The sequence below is a fragment of the Sinohyriopsis cumingii genome, chromosome 6 (genome assembly GCF_028554795.1).
Source record: "Sinohyriopsis cumingii isolate HCF-2022 chromosome 6, ASM2855479v2, whole genome shotgun sequence".
NCBI lineage: Eukaryota > Metazoa > Mollusca > Bivalvia > Unionida > Unionidae > Sinohyriopsis > Sinohyriopsis cumingii.
Genome location: NC_142966.1, coordinates 56657287 through 56675064, shown reverse-complemented (window position 1 = coordinate 56675064; position 17778 = coordinate 56657287). Strand labels below are relative to the sequence as shown.

Genomic DNA, 17778 nt, shown 5'->3' with positions numbered 1-17778 from the left:
AATAGATCTTAATCTTGCACCCTGTCGTAATATGCTTCTATTCATAACACATTTCCCAAAAGAAAACCAAGCAAACACGTTAAAGATCTCACGTACCTGATTTGATAAGAACATGGAATTGTTCCATTGGCTCTATGTTGTTCAGATTGCAAAGAGTTGTAGCATTCGCTATAGGGGTACTTGTCGACAAGTAAACTCTCTCCTGACCAACTAAAGGTTCTTGTGCTAAAGGCAAAAGAAAATATGTGACATTACACACATACCAGTACAATGTAATATTATAATTGACACTTATATCAGACATATATTCGTGTTAATTATTGTGATGCCGTATATCTTTCATCAGGGAACAAGAAGGCATAAATATTACTGACAGCTGTAAGAATTATCTTTTTGGAAAACAGCAGAGCACATAGACAATACTGGGAGACTAACATTGATTTCTGACACACGAACTATAATTTGTATCTTGTACAAATGATTTAGATCCCAGCCAAGAAGTGATCCCCGCTCTTTTTAACTTACCATGCAGGAGATAATACATGTAAGACTTGGCACTCATTCTTGTAAATTTCATGCATAGGTAGCCATAGTATTGGACAGGTCCGCTTATTGTCTCCATAAGTCTGCAAACACAATCCATATTTAATGTAAATGAAAACAAAAGATAGTTGCTGCGAAGCCTTTAACTCTCGTCACCAATAGCAATTATATTAATCAATCACATTCGTATGTATTTTTGTAATATTTATTCGTGGAAAGATATTACTAATTGTTTCTTTATACGATACCATAAAATACTGGATTTTCTAATACAAATAATCTTGTTAATTCACTGTAGTGCCCGTCAATAGATATCACAACATTAAGATCAAGAAAACTTGGATTTATTTAAAGACGCCTCCAGTGCCTAGTGGCAAGTATGGTATTTCTGCATGAAATCGACCTAAGGTTAAATCCAACAATCAGGAATTCCTTTATTTTCTTCATTGCTCCTTTCAGTATATGTTTTCCCTTGAGTTAGAAAAGAGAATTAAGTTTCAACGTATAATTCTGTGCGAATGTACACATAAACAAATCTTGACATAACAGGTAAACCACTGACATTATCTTGAGGTTACGTCATGCTACTTCAGTCTGTTATACATATTACCAGCCAATAGGTTCTAGAATAAAAGGCTAATTTTGTTGCTCCGAGTGAATAAAGAATTGACGTTTACTCGTGGAGTTTACAAAGTCGATGAATCTACCCGAGTCACTCAGAACAAAGCAATATCTTCTATTTTCATATAACCCGATCATCTTAAGTATTCGTATTATTTCTCTCGGTGATAAGAATCATTGTATCATTCTGCAAAAATGTAAAAGAGTTTCAATGTTTTGGATCGTCTGAGTCACCAACATCGCGTCAAGATTGCATACCAAAAACGCCTTTTGTTTCTAGATGCAATGTTTCGTGAAACGATTATTATATAAGAATACTTGACAGCCCAATAACACTAAAATGTTTTTATCAATGATCTTGCCAATGTCAACTACTGTCAATTTAGGAAACACATTTTTCGTTTCCAATAATATGGGGCAAGAATCGTTGATAATAATCTTCAGTTAAATGCACCCATGTAAGCTGATTTAGTTCGGTTATCCACTTTTTATTTGACATTAAGGCTTCTGTGAATCATTGAAGGCATGGATACTTTTCAGAGGAAACATATGAACATCACAATTACTCACCTGTACAAAAGAAATCCCTGAGATGTAAACATAGTACTATCAAGGCACTCCCAGTCCGACACTTTATGGCCAAAGGCCGTAAATGTCCAGCCAGACATGGTTTTCTCCGAATTGGTAATATTTCCCTTTGTACTATCCCGCCAAACTGAGTTCTTAAACACGTCAGGTAGTTCACACACAGTGCTAGTGGAGGGACTTTCCCCTAGGAATACAAATATGTCTACCTCTGAGAGACTTCATTCATATGTTAGCGTTATGGAAGCAAACATTTTCAACAAATAGTTAAGACATTCTACAAAACAAAACGCTTCGTTCACAATGAAATAATACTTGCAATAAGATGTTAAAAACCAGGTATATTAGCAATTTAGTTTGTATATAGACATTGAAATGTTGTTCATATTCCTAAATATTGATACAATGATATTAATTGACATTACAAAAATACAAACTTGTTGAAGAGACGATCATAACTCAGATTTATGCCAGCCTTTATGTACAAACTGTCCAGATAAAACAATGAAAAATGATTAGTGTTTTGAAAAGAGCGTGTCTCAGTTTATCTTTTTAATTATTAGTTTCATTTGTATACAACTTGCAGAATTGGGAAGCCGCTGTATCACTTACTGCAGGTATCTGAAAAAGAAGAAAATGCAGTTCATGACTTAGTCGTCCCAACATCATTCAATAGTAATTTATAATAAATCATGCTTAACTGATTTATTGAATAGGAAAATATATATATAGAGCATTGTCTGTGACATGATATTAATGATTTGACACTCCAATTTGTGCAAGAAAAGTGTAAGAAGTAAGACTATGAACATTGGTGACAAGGCAGATATGATGTGTGAATATGATAAAACCATTTCACACCGTATGCGGTCATGGTCACTTTGGCTCCAATATCCGATCCATTGTGATTCTGCGCAAAAGAGGTTGGAGTCTGTCCCTCGGTGCAGTTCCTCGGAACCATCGTTGCAAAGCTGCCGTTACTTGAAATAGCCTTTATAGGAAATAGTACACATCATTAATATGACAAGTTAAGTGGCTGGAACAAGTTAACTTTAAGATAATCCCTGAAAATGTACTAATAAAGTAATTGACGTGCCGTTTCAGGTTTGAAAAGAAAATATTTTTCAGGTGGTTGATTTACTATCGTTAAGAAACTAACGGACACAAATTAGTCTATTAGATCTCAGCAAGAAAACAGTTTAAAATACGCAAAATACACATATTTGATTCGTGTAATATGTAAATACTTACAAAACAAGAAAATTGGTATGTGTTGACATTATCGACGTTGCTGTCATTATTGTACACTACAAGATAGGTGTACGTTTTCCTCACAGCTACTACACACCATACATGTCCACTCCCTGAAATATTTATTACAAAATATATATCTGCTCCTAAAAAACTTATGAAAATCAATTAAGACAACAATGCTTCTCAATACCAAGAACAAATCTACAATGCAAGTTTTAATAACTTATTATATGTTTATTAAACTTTAGAAACTCTTATTAAATCATTCATCTTTTTGGTCGTATCATACTCCTTACATGTTTTGGTAACATTACTATTGATAAAGTTTATCATTCAAGTTCAACAGATCAAAGGTATAATATTTAAATTGGAATTTCATAATATGTTAACTAATTTTGCATTTTTAACAATTGGTTTCATTCCTTTAAAATAGTTTTATGAGAACAAAATCTTCCTGTTCGTCATGGGTAACGTGTCTTTTTTATAAAATGCGTAGATAAATGAAGGAATTGTATTGTACACAAGATATAAAAGTCTTCTGCATAGTATTTAGCAATTCATTTTATCTGCATCTGCATAACTATAGATATATATCCGATTGACAAATGGAAGCACACGTGTGATTCTTAACCATAGCAAGTTGTCCCTGACACTTACTTGAAAAGGCCATCATTTGTGAACAAAGTGAGTAGTTGAATGTCATCGTCTTGTTATCTATACAGACGTTCCACATGGCATGGGATCCTGCACAGGCTTGAGTTCCATCTGCCCCGATGTACTTATAGTCAAACATACCACGGATTGGATCCGGACAATCTTGTTTGGCGGACTCCTCAAAACCTGTACATACGAACTTATATGTCAATTATGCGAGGTTTTGTGCTGCTTTAAGCTTAGGATATGTACAGTTCACAAGTACATGAGGACCTCTTTCATTCAAACTAATTTAGAATGACGCACATTCGATATAAATTATAAAATCAAATGTTTAGATTCGACTTTATTCATCTGCATTTTTGGTCATCCAGTGAAAATGTTTTCCTTTTATATGCCAGTTTATGGAGAGAGAGAAAGAGAGAGATACAGAGAGAGAGAGAGAGAGAGAGAGAGAGAGAGAGAGAGAGAGAAAGAGAGAGAGAAGAAGAAGAAGTACCTGATTTAATAAGAACATGGAATTGTTCTGCAGGCTCTATATTGCTGGTCTGGCAAATAGTTTCAATATCCAGGGAGTCATTGCTTGATATATGGATCCTTTCCCCACCGACATAATCATTTTCTCCTTTAAAAGAAATATTGTCGTTTCAGTAGACTGATGAACTAATTTCGTGCAATGTTTTCCTTAGACCATTTATCATCTATAAGCTCTAAATGTGCGCTAGTTTTGCGCGGTTTCCCTCTCATTCATTCGCTAAAAGAACAAAGAACCTTTTCAAAAAGACACACATAGCGACACATTCGATGTTCATTCCAAGTGGATACAAATAAGATGGACTATTTTTAACATGTGACACATATGCATCACAGACATAAACCACATATATGAATGTGTTCGTAGGAATCAAAATACATGTATAACGAAGAAACACCAAGCGAAAATCACTAAACTCAAAATCGTACAATTGTTAATGGTCAAGACTAAATAATTAAAACGATCTTTCAAACTGACCAGGTACATTGCTATTATCTTTACATCAATAATTATACCCGATTTCAAAAACGCGTTGAAAACTAAAGGAGTAGTTAATTACACAACGCGATATCCTATGATCAGACACATATGCATTGGTGTGAATATAGACATAATGTATATCCAATACATCCCATGCAAGATCTGAATGAAACATTTTTCTGACAAAGATAAAACATCAAGATGACTTCCTGCTCATAACAATTAAAACTTACCATGGACCATGTAATAATAATAGGACACGTCCGTTATCTTAGTCAGTTTCATACACATGTAAGCGTAGTAGGGAACATTTCCACTTATTGAGTCCTCTGACCTGTACAGAAAGGAAGATTTATTCAGCATTAGCTATACAAAAATAATATTAACTTCTCTCCAAATTATGTTCCATAAGAACAACTTTAGATTTTCGTGGTATTCTAGGATGAAGGGTTTAAAACGGTTGTCGATGTTGGTACAAGCGTAACCTGATGAGAACTTCAAATATCTTACTGACAACATAGTTTCTTTAACAATATACGTAGCATTTCAGGAGCAATTGTACTGAACTAAATGTGGATAAACAATACTAAAGCTATTGGAGTATTAGAGAAAAAATAAACTTACTTAAAAAGGAGATAACCCTGTGTATCGAACATGTAGGATTTCCAGCACTTCCAGTTACTGACGTTGTGTCCCTGAGCCCTCATTGTCCAGCCTCGCATTTCGTTATTGGTAAATGTGATGTCACCCTTGGTACTGTCCCTCCACAGGCTGTTGCTAAATACCGCTGGTAAATCACATGTAGCATCAGACCCAATAGTCGATGCTGTGCAAAAGGAATATTACGAAATTTAGTAGACATTCATAACGTATTAATTCCAATTACAATCCTTCATCGTTTAGGAAAACAAGTACTGAACGTTTGTGGTTTTTTTTTTCTCTGATATTGATGATGTAAATATATAAATATTTACTACATAAAATAGCAGCTTCCATATGCTTTGACATCTTTAAGATTGTTCGATCATAACGACTTAATGTCGTCCTTCGACCATTATAATTTGTTCCCCAATTTTAGGCCTAAAAACGATTCAAGATGGTACATATTTTTAAGGAAATAGCCAATAAAATAAATTACTTACCGCAGGTGACTGCAAAATTAAAAACAAAAACATATTATAAATAAATGCACCTTAATGTAAGCTAATGCTACATTAATGCTGGTATCATCGATGAAGATTAAATTACAGAATGTGCCATGCTTATTACCGTACAAAAAAACTGATAGCACAACAAACCCGACTGCTGTGTCTGTATATATATATATATATATATATATATATATATATATATATATATATATATATATATATATATATATATATATAAGGACACTATAATCCCATTCCCTTTTTAGCATGCGAAACATAGCTCACTTTATCTTATCACACGAGAAGCGACTGCACAAATTCTTTTACCGAAGTGAAGCTTATTGACATCAGATATTACAAGGCGCCGGTAATTGAGATATGCAAACTTATATGTTGTACAAACATTTCTGGAATTATACTAAACAGTTCTTAACAGTGCTTTGGACAAAATTAGAGATGTATATGTTATAACGTGTGCCTTTCAGAGCATGTTACAAAAATAATAAATATCATATAGTTCTATGTATTCCTGACTCCATGCAAAATATAAAGAAATATAATTTGTAGAAAACAAAAATTATTAATAAGTACAGTGAAATTCGTCAGCATTATGCGTAAATATTAATTACAACTTTTCGGCAAAGAAATGTATTTTGCATGGAAATGAAACATCCGCAACATGCTCGAAGTGAGATTATCCAGTGGGGATTTGAATAATGAGTAAGCAGATGAGACTAGCAGTACGGCCATCAGTCACATGGTACTAAATCGTGTTTCGAAAGACATTAATGTCTTCGTAGATGCATCATTGTTTAACCGATAAATATGCAGATGGAAATGAGCAAAATGATTTGAATATAAATAGCGTATTACCATTTGCCGTCATCGTTACTTTCGCGCCGATTTCTGTACCGTTGTGAAGTATCGCAAACATGTATGGTGTTTGATTCTCAGAGCAGTTTCCAGGAGACATTGATGCCGCAGTGCCATTAGACGAAATAGCCTGGAAGAATACGTTGTTGAAAAGGTTTCTGGCTTTATTGTCATTTTAACTATAATCAAAGAATCAGATCGAAACATTTCCTTGCATCAATCTAACATGCTAACAGGAAAGGAATGGAAATACATTTTCCTATAATAAGAAATACGCAAATAATAAACTCATTCAATTAATGACGTCTAGGACCTTTATAGGCATTCAAAAATTAAGTAGGTTAAATGTATGCTAACATAATATGATGGACGATAGGATAGAGATTTAAACAAATTTACTAACAGAATTATATCGACTACCAGAAGACAGGAACAATAAGAAAAGCAGTTCAGAATTCGTCTAAAGTAGTTCCGTTTGCACTTACAACAAACATATCTATTCTGAACTACAACAACAAACACTTTGCCTCTGATTAACACATAACATTGCTATTATCAGTCAAATACAGCATACTGAGAACTTACTTACCATGCATGTAAACCTGTAAGTATTTATGTTGTCTACGGTGGCATCATTGTTGTACACCATGACGTAAGTATGTGCATTCGTGATTGACGCAACACATGATACCGACCCATTATCTGAAAGAAATAAAATTGAGTTCCCACAATAGAATGCATCATTGCATTTTCGTGTATGTGAAATATGTAAACAATTTTGGAAAATGGTTTCGCTTTCTTTAAGCTGTCATCTCGTTTGAATATTATTGTTCTTGCTGTCATCATGTTTCATATTTAATTCTATGTTACCTAACGTTTCTCATAGGATGGAAGGAAACAGCTCTGAGAGCATGAAATTATATAAGAATCACTGCAATAAATATTTATTTAAATAATATTTCAGAGGCTGGTGTTCGTTGGGTTCTAACAAAAGTCACTCCTTGTCCCTTACATGAGTAGGCCATTATTGTTGAACATTTGGTGTAATCGAAGGTCATGGTCTTGTTGTCGGTACATACATCCCATCTGTCATGCGACATAGCACATGACGTTTTTCCATCGGGTGCCTGGTGAACGTAATCGAAGATACCCCTAATTGGATTCGGACATGTTTGTTTAGCCTCTGACAGATGCCCTGCAATTCAAAAGGAAGTTGCAAACAAAGGATCGAGACTTTCAAAATCACCCATCACAGTTCTGGTATCTTTTCAGACAGATATCTGTATAGAAAATATAACAGGACGTATGAGCGTCTAATACCAGGATAACGAAACTGCAATTAACCTATTCATCCAGGCATGTTTCATTTCACCTCTAACAGATGGCCATTAGTTACAAAAGATAGGAGGTATAAGAACTCTACTTAAATGTTACTTCGGCTGCTTAGAACAGGAAAATACATCACCTGTAAGTTAGAGGTATAAATAAATCGAACCTGTTAATGTAATGTATTATATCACTTTGTGTGATGCATAATAGAAACAATATCTTAAATTGCTCTTTTAAATATGTTACTTGAACAATCCATATGGCATGTAGATTTGCACATTCTTTTTAAATACTATAAAAAAACAAAATCAATTCAGTAGATGACTAATGCTAGATGTGGAAACTGATATTACCGGACTTGACGATGACGTGGAACTGTTCAGGAGGTTCTATATTTCTTTCATTACATACAGCAGATACATTTTCAAGTGAAGCATTTTCTGTCACCAACACTCTTTCCTGGTCTGTTTGGGCTGTTTGGGCTGCAGTTACATAATACATATATGCGATAGATGGCAGAAGATAATCTAGTTTCTAACTTTAATTTTCCACATAAACGTAACTTATATTTAGAAGAAATAATTTTGGCTATATTTTCATCTAAGCAAAAATAAGAAGACACAAGTTCTAAATAACATGAAAAGTTACTAATTTAGAAGACTGTTCTATGTAGGTGAAAATCCAAACAAAATACGAAAGTGTCTGAACGTGCCAACAATATTTACACCCAGTGTAATAAACAACAAAAGTGGTAACTTCCTTATTTCGTTGGTGCAGATAGTACCATTGATCCTTCGATCGTTTGTGAGACATTGCCATTTAAACATTATTGAAGTCCTTGTCAACCAGCAAACACTGAAATCTATTTGGTACGTGTCTTATCCCTAGTAATATTACCAACAGTCCCTGAGTTGTGTGGAACAATTTGTATCTCTTAAAGTGGAACTGTTGATCAATTTAATTCAATCACATACAAGCCATAGAGACACCATGCGTCCCGACAAAAACTGGTACAGTAATGGAGAAATCGTACGTTCAGATGACGTGTAGTTTATGAAATTCGTTGAACAATACTATATTCGCTGCAAGCAGCTCATGCCCAATACTACTATTGGACTCTTTTCATAAATTTCAAATCCAATGTCCACTCATTGTTTATTATGCTGGTTTGGAATATTATTTTCTTTTCATTTGCTTTTGTGCAAGGGCTAATCAAGTAGTTAGAGAAATATCTAATTCGTCCTTAGAACGGATGTCTTTTAAGAACGTCTTTCGTTTTGCTGTTTAAATAAGTACAGGTTTCTTCATTTCCAAAGATCACATTCATTCTTTTTGCTACTTAATCATCGAATGACACATCATTTATTAAATACACATTACACGTCTTCCATGACATCATTAAGTTTAAGAAATATATCAGAAAAAAAAAGAATCATATTTAGAAATACCTAATATTGATTATGCAAAAAACGGAACTTACCATTCAGTAGATAATATAAATACGAGTAGTTAGTTATCTTTGTGAGTTTCATACAGAGATAAGCGTATGAAGGAACCGTGCCGCTGATAGAATCAGAGAGTCTGAAACAAAACATAATTGTGAATCTCGACATGAGAAATCTGCTGATCAATACTGAACAGAAATGTAGTTTGGAAATAATAGTACAAGTATTTGGACTCACCACTGTCTATTCCTAGAGATCGTGTTCATTGTATTGGTATATACTAATATCTAATTTAGGGATGATTATTAGTGGAATGAGGAATTATTGAATTGTTTATAAACTAGATATTTGTATGTAGTAATGTAGTTATAGAGGCAAGTAATCGAAATCACGAACACATTTACATTACTGTGCATATTGATTTTCTATATATATACTCTAAATATTTATTCACCACATTTCCTACAACTATGAGGTACTGAGAACAATTATGGTACCACAACGACGACAAAGAAATTTCCGTTGAATAAATATATAAACAATAAATTGTCAGATATAAATGACAACGTAATTCATTTGGAATGTTGAAAGACTGATATGCATACATATATGCAAAAGGCAAATAAGTTCGATTCCCAAATACCTGAACAAGAGATAGCCAGTTGTGTTGAAGTCACTACTGTCAAAGCATTTCCAGTTGGATACAGAATGCCCGAATGCCGTTATGGACCATCCTGACATTATATTCATGCTAAAGTTTATCTCCCCCTTGGTACTATCTATCCATGTCGAGTTTATGAACACGTTGTCGAATTGGCAGCTGGCACCCAACGATGATGCTGCAGGAACATGAAACAAATGTATACGTCAACAAAAATAAGAAGATAAATACGCAATGCTTCTGAAGGACGATTGGTTATGAACTTGTCAGAGAAAATCTATCCCTGTATCAGGGATGCATTACAAATAATATTGCAAGAAATATATTGAAAGCATATAATGTGTTAGAACGTGCTGATAAAATAATAATATTTATTTATTTTGTATAACCAAAGATTAATTTTTCTAATCGGTATACTATTTTCTTCTATTATAGATATATTATCAAATAGACTAAGAAGGACATTTATTCACCAGTGTTGATAATACTATATACTATGTGAATAATGAGTTCTTCTGAAGATAGTGTTGAATGTTTACTGACGTCAAGGATAATTGTGAAGAATGTGGAGATTAACATATAAATGCGAAGATCACAAGTGTTAACCACTTACCACAACTCGCTGTAAAAGACAGAAAGAGAAACAAAAGTAAAATGTATTTATTCCACGATTAAAGAGATCGCATTATATAAAAAGAAACTCTGATTGATTCGTTGATTAGAAATACTCTTCTAGAACTGTTCACCGATATATAGTACTATTTTGTTCGGGCGTTATGAAATGTAATAAGAGATGAAAATGAGACGGTTTAGCATACCGACTGCCCCACATATCTAACAACATCCATACATTCGGCAAGCTTTAAATATCTTTACGATATTTGTTTTTATATTCCAGGTTAGGTTCATTTCTGTGTGATTAAATCTTCTTGCCTCAACCTCAATTTCTTTTACTAAACATATTTTTAATTTAACGGATGATTTCGGTCTATGCAACGAATATGGGAAAGAAATTATATTTGCTTCCAAGCAAACCTTGGCTTAATAAATATTACATCGAAGTTGGATACTACTCCAGCTTTGATCAGCGATACTCAATTTTTGAAATTAAAATATCATTTGCCAGGCTTTAAAGTTGATGTGCCCAGCCTACGTAATGAAAAATATACTTCTCGAAAAAAATCATGATGATTTCTTATTTGAAGTAAATAATGCATGATTGTGATTGTTTATATGTTCTTCTGGGGCTTTTGTTTATTTTTCCTGAAAGATTAATTTTCATGAACTGGGGATAGCAGAATTCGGTCAATACAATACTGACCTTTTATAGACATACTAAGTTTAGCCCCGATTGAAGTTCCATTATGGCTTTTCACGAATTCATTGGGTGTCTGTCCCTCAGTGCAGTTGTTTGGTACCATAGAGGCATACTTCCCATCAGATGATATTGCCTGAAGGTTCAAATACATTGATATTTGCTTCTAGATATTTGCAGAAAACGAATTCCATTTTTGAATACACGCTTAAATGTATTTGCGTTTAATTGAATATAATGATATTTCGACATTCAAAATATTATTCAACACCAAAGAATATCAATTAATAAAAACTGTAATACATCACAACGTTCATTGTAACCAGATATTCGAAACCTCTTATCTTAGAGAGATTAGTCTGTCAATACATATGTATAACGTAGGCTTAGATTTGTCTCCAGCAAAGCATAACTGGGCCGGTAGAATGCATTATTCTGTATTTGTACACAACCTAGATACAATCATAATTGAAGGTATACATACAAAGCATGAAAATCTGTAAGTGTTGATATTGTCCACATCTGGATCGGAATTGTACACCATCACGTATGCGTGGGTGCGAACTATAGATGCTACGCAAAACACAGAGCCGCTTGCTGAAATAACGTATAGAAAATAAGCATAAATATTTGCGGATTCTTGAAATTTTAAACCGAAGTTTTTTATGAAACTTTAATGATGGAGGGCTAAATGCCTCGGCAAAATATTTGTTTTGCTTGTGATTTTAAAGGCGAGCTTAATATCGTTCAGTATTTCAGGCGTGAAAAATATTTAGTCCATTATTTATAAGAAATAGAATGCAGAATATAGAAGAAGAATGGTTGAGAACTATTACTTCTTGAAGTTCAATTTAATTTAACTATACCCTATTATGTGAAACATCTGACACAAATATTCAACAGATGTGTTTCATAAATGACCAGCTAGTGTGTAATTGCTAAATTTTGGTCTCGATTAATCAAGTAGTTTTTAAGTAGAAACATTTCATTTGACTCACCAGAATAGGCCATGACTTGATTGCAGGTAGTGTAATTAAAGTTCATGGTTTTGTTATCGTTGCATACTTTCCACTCGTCATTACTGGTCTGACATTTGATACTTCCGTCAGATCCATAATATATGTAATCATAATTTCCTCTGATGGCATCTGGACAATTCTGTTTTACATCGGATTCAAACCCTGGTAGAAGTACAAGTTATAAGTTATAAAAGACATCCAAACTACCTGATAATACCTAGTTGCAAATAATGTATTCATTTACTAAGAATGAAGAAGAAAGATACTTGAGTAAAATGGCCTACCTTTGGGATCCTTAGGACAAAGTTTCTTACTGTTGCGGTTAACGTTTCGAAATAGTACGTGACTATACAAGCATTACAACATTACGTTATTATTGCCAAGTGAAAGAGAAATTAAACAAATATGCATAGCATCGGACAATAGATCTTAATCTTGCACCCTGTCGTAATATGCTTCTATTCATAACACATTTCTCAAAAGAAAACCAAGCAAACACGTTAAAGATCTCACGTACCTGATTTGATAAGAACATGGAATTGTTCCATTGGCTCTATGTTGTTCAGATTGCAAAGAGTTGTAGCATTCGCTATAGGGGTACTTGTCGACAAGTAAACTCTCTCCTGACCAACTAAAGGTTCTTGTGCTAAAGGCAAAAGAAAATATGTGACATTACACACATACCAGTACAATGTAATATTATAATTGACACTTATATCAGACATATATTCGTGTTAATTATTGTGATGCCGTATATCTTTCATCAGGGAACAAGAAGGCATAAATATTACTGACAGCTGTAAGAATTATCTTTTTGGAAAACAGCAGAGCACATAGACAATACTGGGAGACTAACATTGATTTCTGACACACGAACTATAATTTGTATCTTGTACAAATGATTTAGATCCCAGCCAAGAAGTGATCCCCGCTCTTTTTAACTTACCATGCAGGAGATAATACATGTAAGACTTGGCACTCATTCTTGTAAATTTCATGCATAGGTAGCCATAGTATTGGACAGGTCCGCTTATTGTCTCCATAAGTCTGCAAACACAATCCATATTTAATGTAAATGAAAACAAAAGATAGTTGCTGCGAAGCCTTTAACTCTCGTCACCAATAGCAATTATATTAATCAATCACATTCGTATGTATTTTTGTAATATTTATTCGTGGAAAGATATTACTAATTGCTTCTTTATACGATACCATAAAATACTGGATTTTCTAATACAAATAATCTTGTTAATTCACTGTAGTGCCCGTCAATAGATATCACAACATTAAGATCAAGAAAACTTGGATTTATTTAAAAACGCCTCCAGTGCCTAGTGGCAAGTATGGTATTTCTGCATGAAATCGACCTAAGGTTAAATCCAACAATCAGGAATTCCTTTATTTTCTTCATTGTTCCTTTCAGTATATGTTTTCCCTTGAGTTAGAAAAGAGAATTAAGTTTCAACGTATAATTCTGTGCGAATGTACACATAAACAAATCTGGACATAACAGGTAAACCACTGACATTATCTTGAGGTTACGTCATGCTACTTCAGTCTGTTATACATATTACCAGCCAATAGGTTCTAGAATAAAAGGCTAATTTTGTTGCTCCGAGTGAATAAAGAATTGACGTTTACTCGTGGAGTTTACAAAGTCGATGAATCTACCCGAGTCACTCAGAGCAAAGCAATATCTTCTATTTTCATATAACCCGATCATCTTAAGTATTCGTATTATTTCTCTCGGTGATAAGAATCATTGTATAATTCTGCAAAAATGTAAAAGAGTTTCAATGTTTTGGATCGTCTGAGTCACCAACATCGCGTCAAGATTGCATACCAAAAACGCCTTTTGTTTCTAGATGCAATGTTTCGTGAAACGATTATTACATAAGAATACTTGACAGCCCAATAACACTAAAATGTTTTTATCAATGATCTTGCCAATGTCAACTACTGTCAATTTAGGAAACACAGTTTTCGTTTCCAATAATATGGGGCAAGAATCGTTGACAATAATCTTCAGTTAAATGCACCCATGTAAGCTGATTTAATTCGGTTATCCACTTTTTATTTGACATTAAGGCTTCTGTGAATCATTGAAGGCATGGATACTTTTCAGAGGAAACATATGAACATCACAATTACTCACCTGTACAAAAGAAATCCCTGAGATGTAAACATAGTACTATCAAGGCACTCCCAGTCCGACACTTTATGGCCAAAGGCCGTAAATGTCCAGCCAGACATGGTTTTCTCCGAATTGGTAATATTTCCCTTTGTACTATCCCGCCAAACTGAGTTCTTAAACACGTCAGGTAGTTCACACACAGTGCTAGTGGAGGGACTTTCCCCTAGGAATACAAATATGTCTACCTCTGAGAGACTTCATTCATATGTTAGCGTTATGGAAGCAAACATTTTCAACAAATAGTTAAGACATTCTACAAAACAAAACGCTTCGTTCACAATGAAATAATACTTGTAATAAGATGTTAAACCCCAGGAATATTAGAAATTTAGTTTGTATATAGACATTGAAATGTTGTTCATATTCCTAAATATTGATACAATGATATTAATTGACATTACAAAAATACAAACTTGTTGAAGAGACGATCATAACTCAGATTTATGCCAGCCTTTATGTACAAACTGTCCAGATAAAACAATGAAAAATGATTAGTGTTTTGAAAAGAGCGTGTCTCAGTTTATCTTTTTAATTATTAGTTTTATTTGTATACAACTTGCAGAATTGGGAAGCCGCTGTATCACTTACTGCAGGTATCTGAAAAAGAAGAAAATGCAGTTCATGACTTAGTCGTCCCAATATCATTCAATAGTAATTTATAATAAATCATGCTTAACTGATTTATTGAATAGGAAAATATATATATAGAGCATTGTCTGTGACATGATATTAATGATTTGACACTCCAATTTGTGCAAGAAAAGTGTAAGAAGTAAGACTATGAACATTGGTGACAAGGCAGATATGATGAGTGAATATGATAAAACCATTTCACACCGTATGCGGTCATGGTCACTTTGGCTCCAATATCCGATCCATTGTGATTCTGCGCAAAAGAGGTTGGAGTCTGTCCCTCGGTGCAGTTCCTCGGAACCATCGTTGCAAAGCTGCCGTTACTTGAAATAGCCTTTATAGGAAATAGTACACATCATTAATATGACAAGTTAAGTGGCTGGAACAAGTTAACTTTAAGATAATCCCTGAAAATGTACTAATAAAGTAATTGACGTGCCGTTTCAGGTTTGAAAAGAAAATATTTTTCAGGTGGTTGATTTACTATCGTTAAGAAACTAACGGACACAAATTAGTCTATTAGATCTCAGCAAGAAAACAGTTTAAAATACGCAAAATACACATATTTGATTCGTGTAATATGTAAATACTTACAAAACAAGAAAATTGGTATGTGTTGACATTATCGACGTTGCTGTCATTATTGTACACTACAAGATAGGTGTACGTTTTCCTCACAGCTACTACACACCATACATGTCCACTCCCTGAAATATTTATTACAAAATATATATCTGCTCCTAAAAAACTTATGAAAATCAATTAAGACAACAATGCTTCTCAATACCAAGAACAAATCTACAATGCAAGTTTTAATAACTTATTATATGTTTATTAAACTTTAGAAACTCTTATTAAATCATTCATCTTTTTGGTCGTATCATACTCCTTACATGTTTTGGTAACATTACCATTGATAAAGTTTATCATTCAAGTTCAACAAATCAAAGGTATAATATTTAAATTGGAATTTCATAATATGTTAACTAATTTTGCATTTTTAACAATTGGTTTCATTCCTTTAAAATAGTTTTATGAGAACAAAATCTTCCTGTTCGTCATGGGTAACGTGTCTTTTTTATAAAATGCGTAGATAAATGAAGGAATTGTATTGTACACAAGATATAAAAGTCTTTTGCATAGTATTTAGCAATTCATTTTATCTGCATCTGCATAACTATAGATATATATCCGATTGACAAATGGAAGCACACGTGTGATTCTTAACCATAGCAAGTTGTCCCTGACACTTACTTGAAAAGGCCATCATTTGTGAACAAAGTGAGTAGTTGAATGTCATCGTCTTGTTATCTATACAGACGTTCCACATGGCATGGGATCCTGCACAGGCTTGAGTTCCATCTGCCCCGATGTACTTATAGTCAAACATACCACGGATTGGATCCGGACAATCTTGTTTGGCGGACTCCTCAAAACCTGTACATACGAACTTATATGTCAATTATGCGAGGTTTTGTGCTGCTTTAAGCTTAGGATATGTACAGTTCACAAGTACATGAGGACCTCTTTCATTCAAACTAATTTAGAATGACGCACATTCGATATAAATTATAAAATCAAATGTTTAGATTCGACTTTATTCATCTGCATTTTTGGTCATCCAGTGAAAATGTTTTCCTTTTATATGCCAGTTTATGGAGAGAGAGAAAGAGAGAGATACAGAGAGAGAGAGAGAGAGAGAGAGAGAGAGAGAGAGAGAGAGAGAGAGAAAGAGAGAGAGAAGAAGAAGAAGTACCTGATTTAATAAGAACATGGAATTGTTCTGCAGGCTCTATATTGCTGGTCTGGCAAATAGTTTCAATATCCAGGGAGTCATTGCTTGATATACGGATCCTTTCCCCACCGACATAATCATTTTCTCCTTTAAAAGAAATATTGTCGTTTCAGTAGACTGATGAACTAATTTCGTGCAATGTTTTCCTTAGACCATTTATCATCTATAAGCTCTAAATGTGCGCTAGTTTTGCACGGTTTCCCTCTCATTCATTCGCTAAAAGAACAAAGAACCTTTTCAAAAAGACACACATAGCGACACATTCGATGTTCATTCCAAGTGGATACAAATAAGATGGACTATTTTTAACATGTGACACATATGCATCACAGACATAAACCACATATATGAATGTGTTCGTAGGAATCAAAATACATGTATAACGAAGAAACACCAAGCGAAAATCACTAAACTCAAAATCGTACAATTGTTAATGGTCAAGACTAAATAATTAAAACGATCTTTCAAGCTGACCAGGTACATTGCTATTATCTTTACATCAATAATTATACCCGATTTCAAAAACGCGTTGAAAACTAAAGGAGTAGTTAATTACACAACACGATATCCTATGATCAGACACATATGCATTGGTGTGAATATAGACATAATGTATATCCAATACATCCCATGCAAGATCTGAATGAAACATTTTTCTGACAAAGATAAAACATCAAGATGACTTCCTGCT

General features: G+C 33.8%; 1 protein-coding gene across 1 annotated transcript in view; it reads right to left on the bottom strand.

Moving 5' to 3' along the window:
* The window catches only part of LOC149796993 (uncharacterized), an 88420-nt gene that overhangs the window by 516 nt on the left and 70126 nt on the right, over positions 1–17778 (bottom strand). Inside the window, exons 97-121 of the mRNA XM_089960683.1 lie at positions 17049–17174; positions 16547–16729; positions 15887–15999; positions 15497–15626; positions 14621–14822; positions 13412–13512; positions 12983–13111; positions 12445–12627; positions 11931–12043; positions 11453–11582; positions 10114–10309; positions 9506–9606; positions 8379–8507; positions 7709–7891; positions 7286–7398; positions 6697–6826; positions 5297–5498; positions 4906–5006; positions 4157–4282; positions 3661–3843; positions 3001–3113; positions 2611–2740; positions 1735–1936; positions 526–626; positions 97–225 (exon numbers count right to left, since the gene is read on the bottom strand). Of these exons, the coding sequence (XP_089816809.1) occupies positions 97–225; positions 526–626; positions 1735–1936; positions 2611–2740; positions 3001–3113; positions 3661–3843; positions 4157–4282; positions 4906–5006; positions 5297–5498; positions 6697–6826; positions 7286–7398; positions 7709–7891; positions 8379–8507; positions 9506–9606; positions 10114–10309; positions 11453–11582; positions 11931–12043; positions 12445–12627; positions 12983–13111; positions 13412–13512; positions 14621–14822; positions 15497–15626; positions 15887–15999; positions 16547–16729; positions 17049–17174 (3549 nt within the window). The remainder of the gene's footprint in view (positions 1–96; positions 226–525; positions 627–1734; positions 1937–2610; positions 2741–3000; positions 3114–3660; positions 3844–4156; positions 4283–4905; positions 5007–5296; positions 5499–6696; positions 6827–7285; positions 7399–7708; positions 7892–8378; positions 8508–9505; positions 9607–10113; positions 10310–11452; positions 11583–11930; positions 12044–12444; positions 12628–12982; positions 13112–13411; positions 13513–14620; positions 14823–15496; positions 15627–15886; positions 16000–16546; positions 16730–17048; positions 17175–17778) is intronic.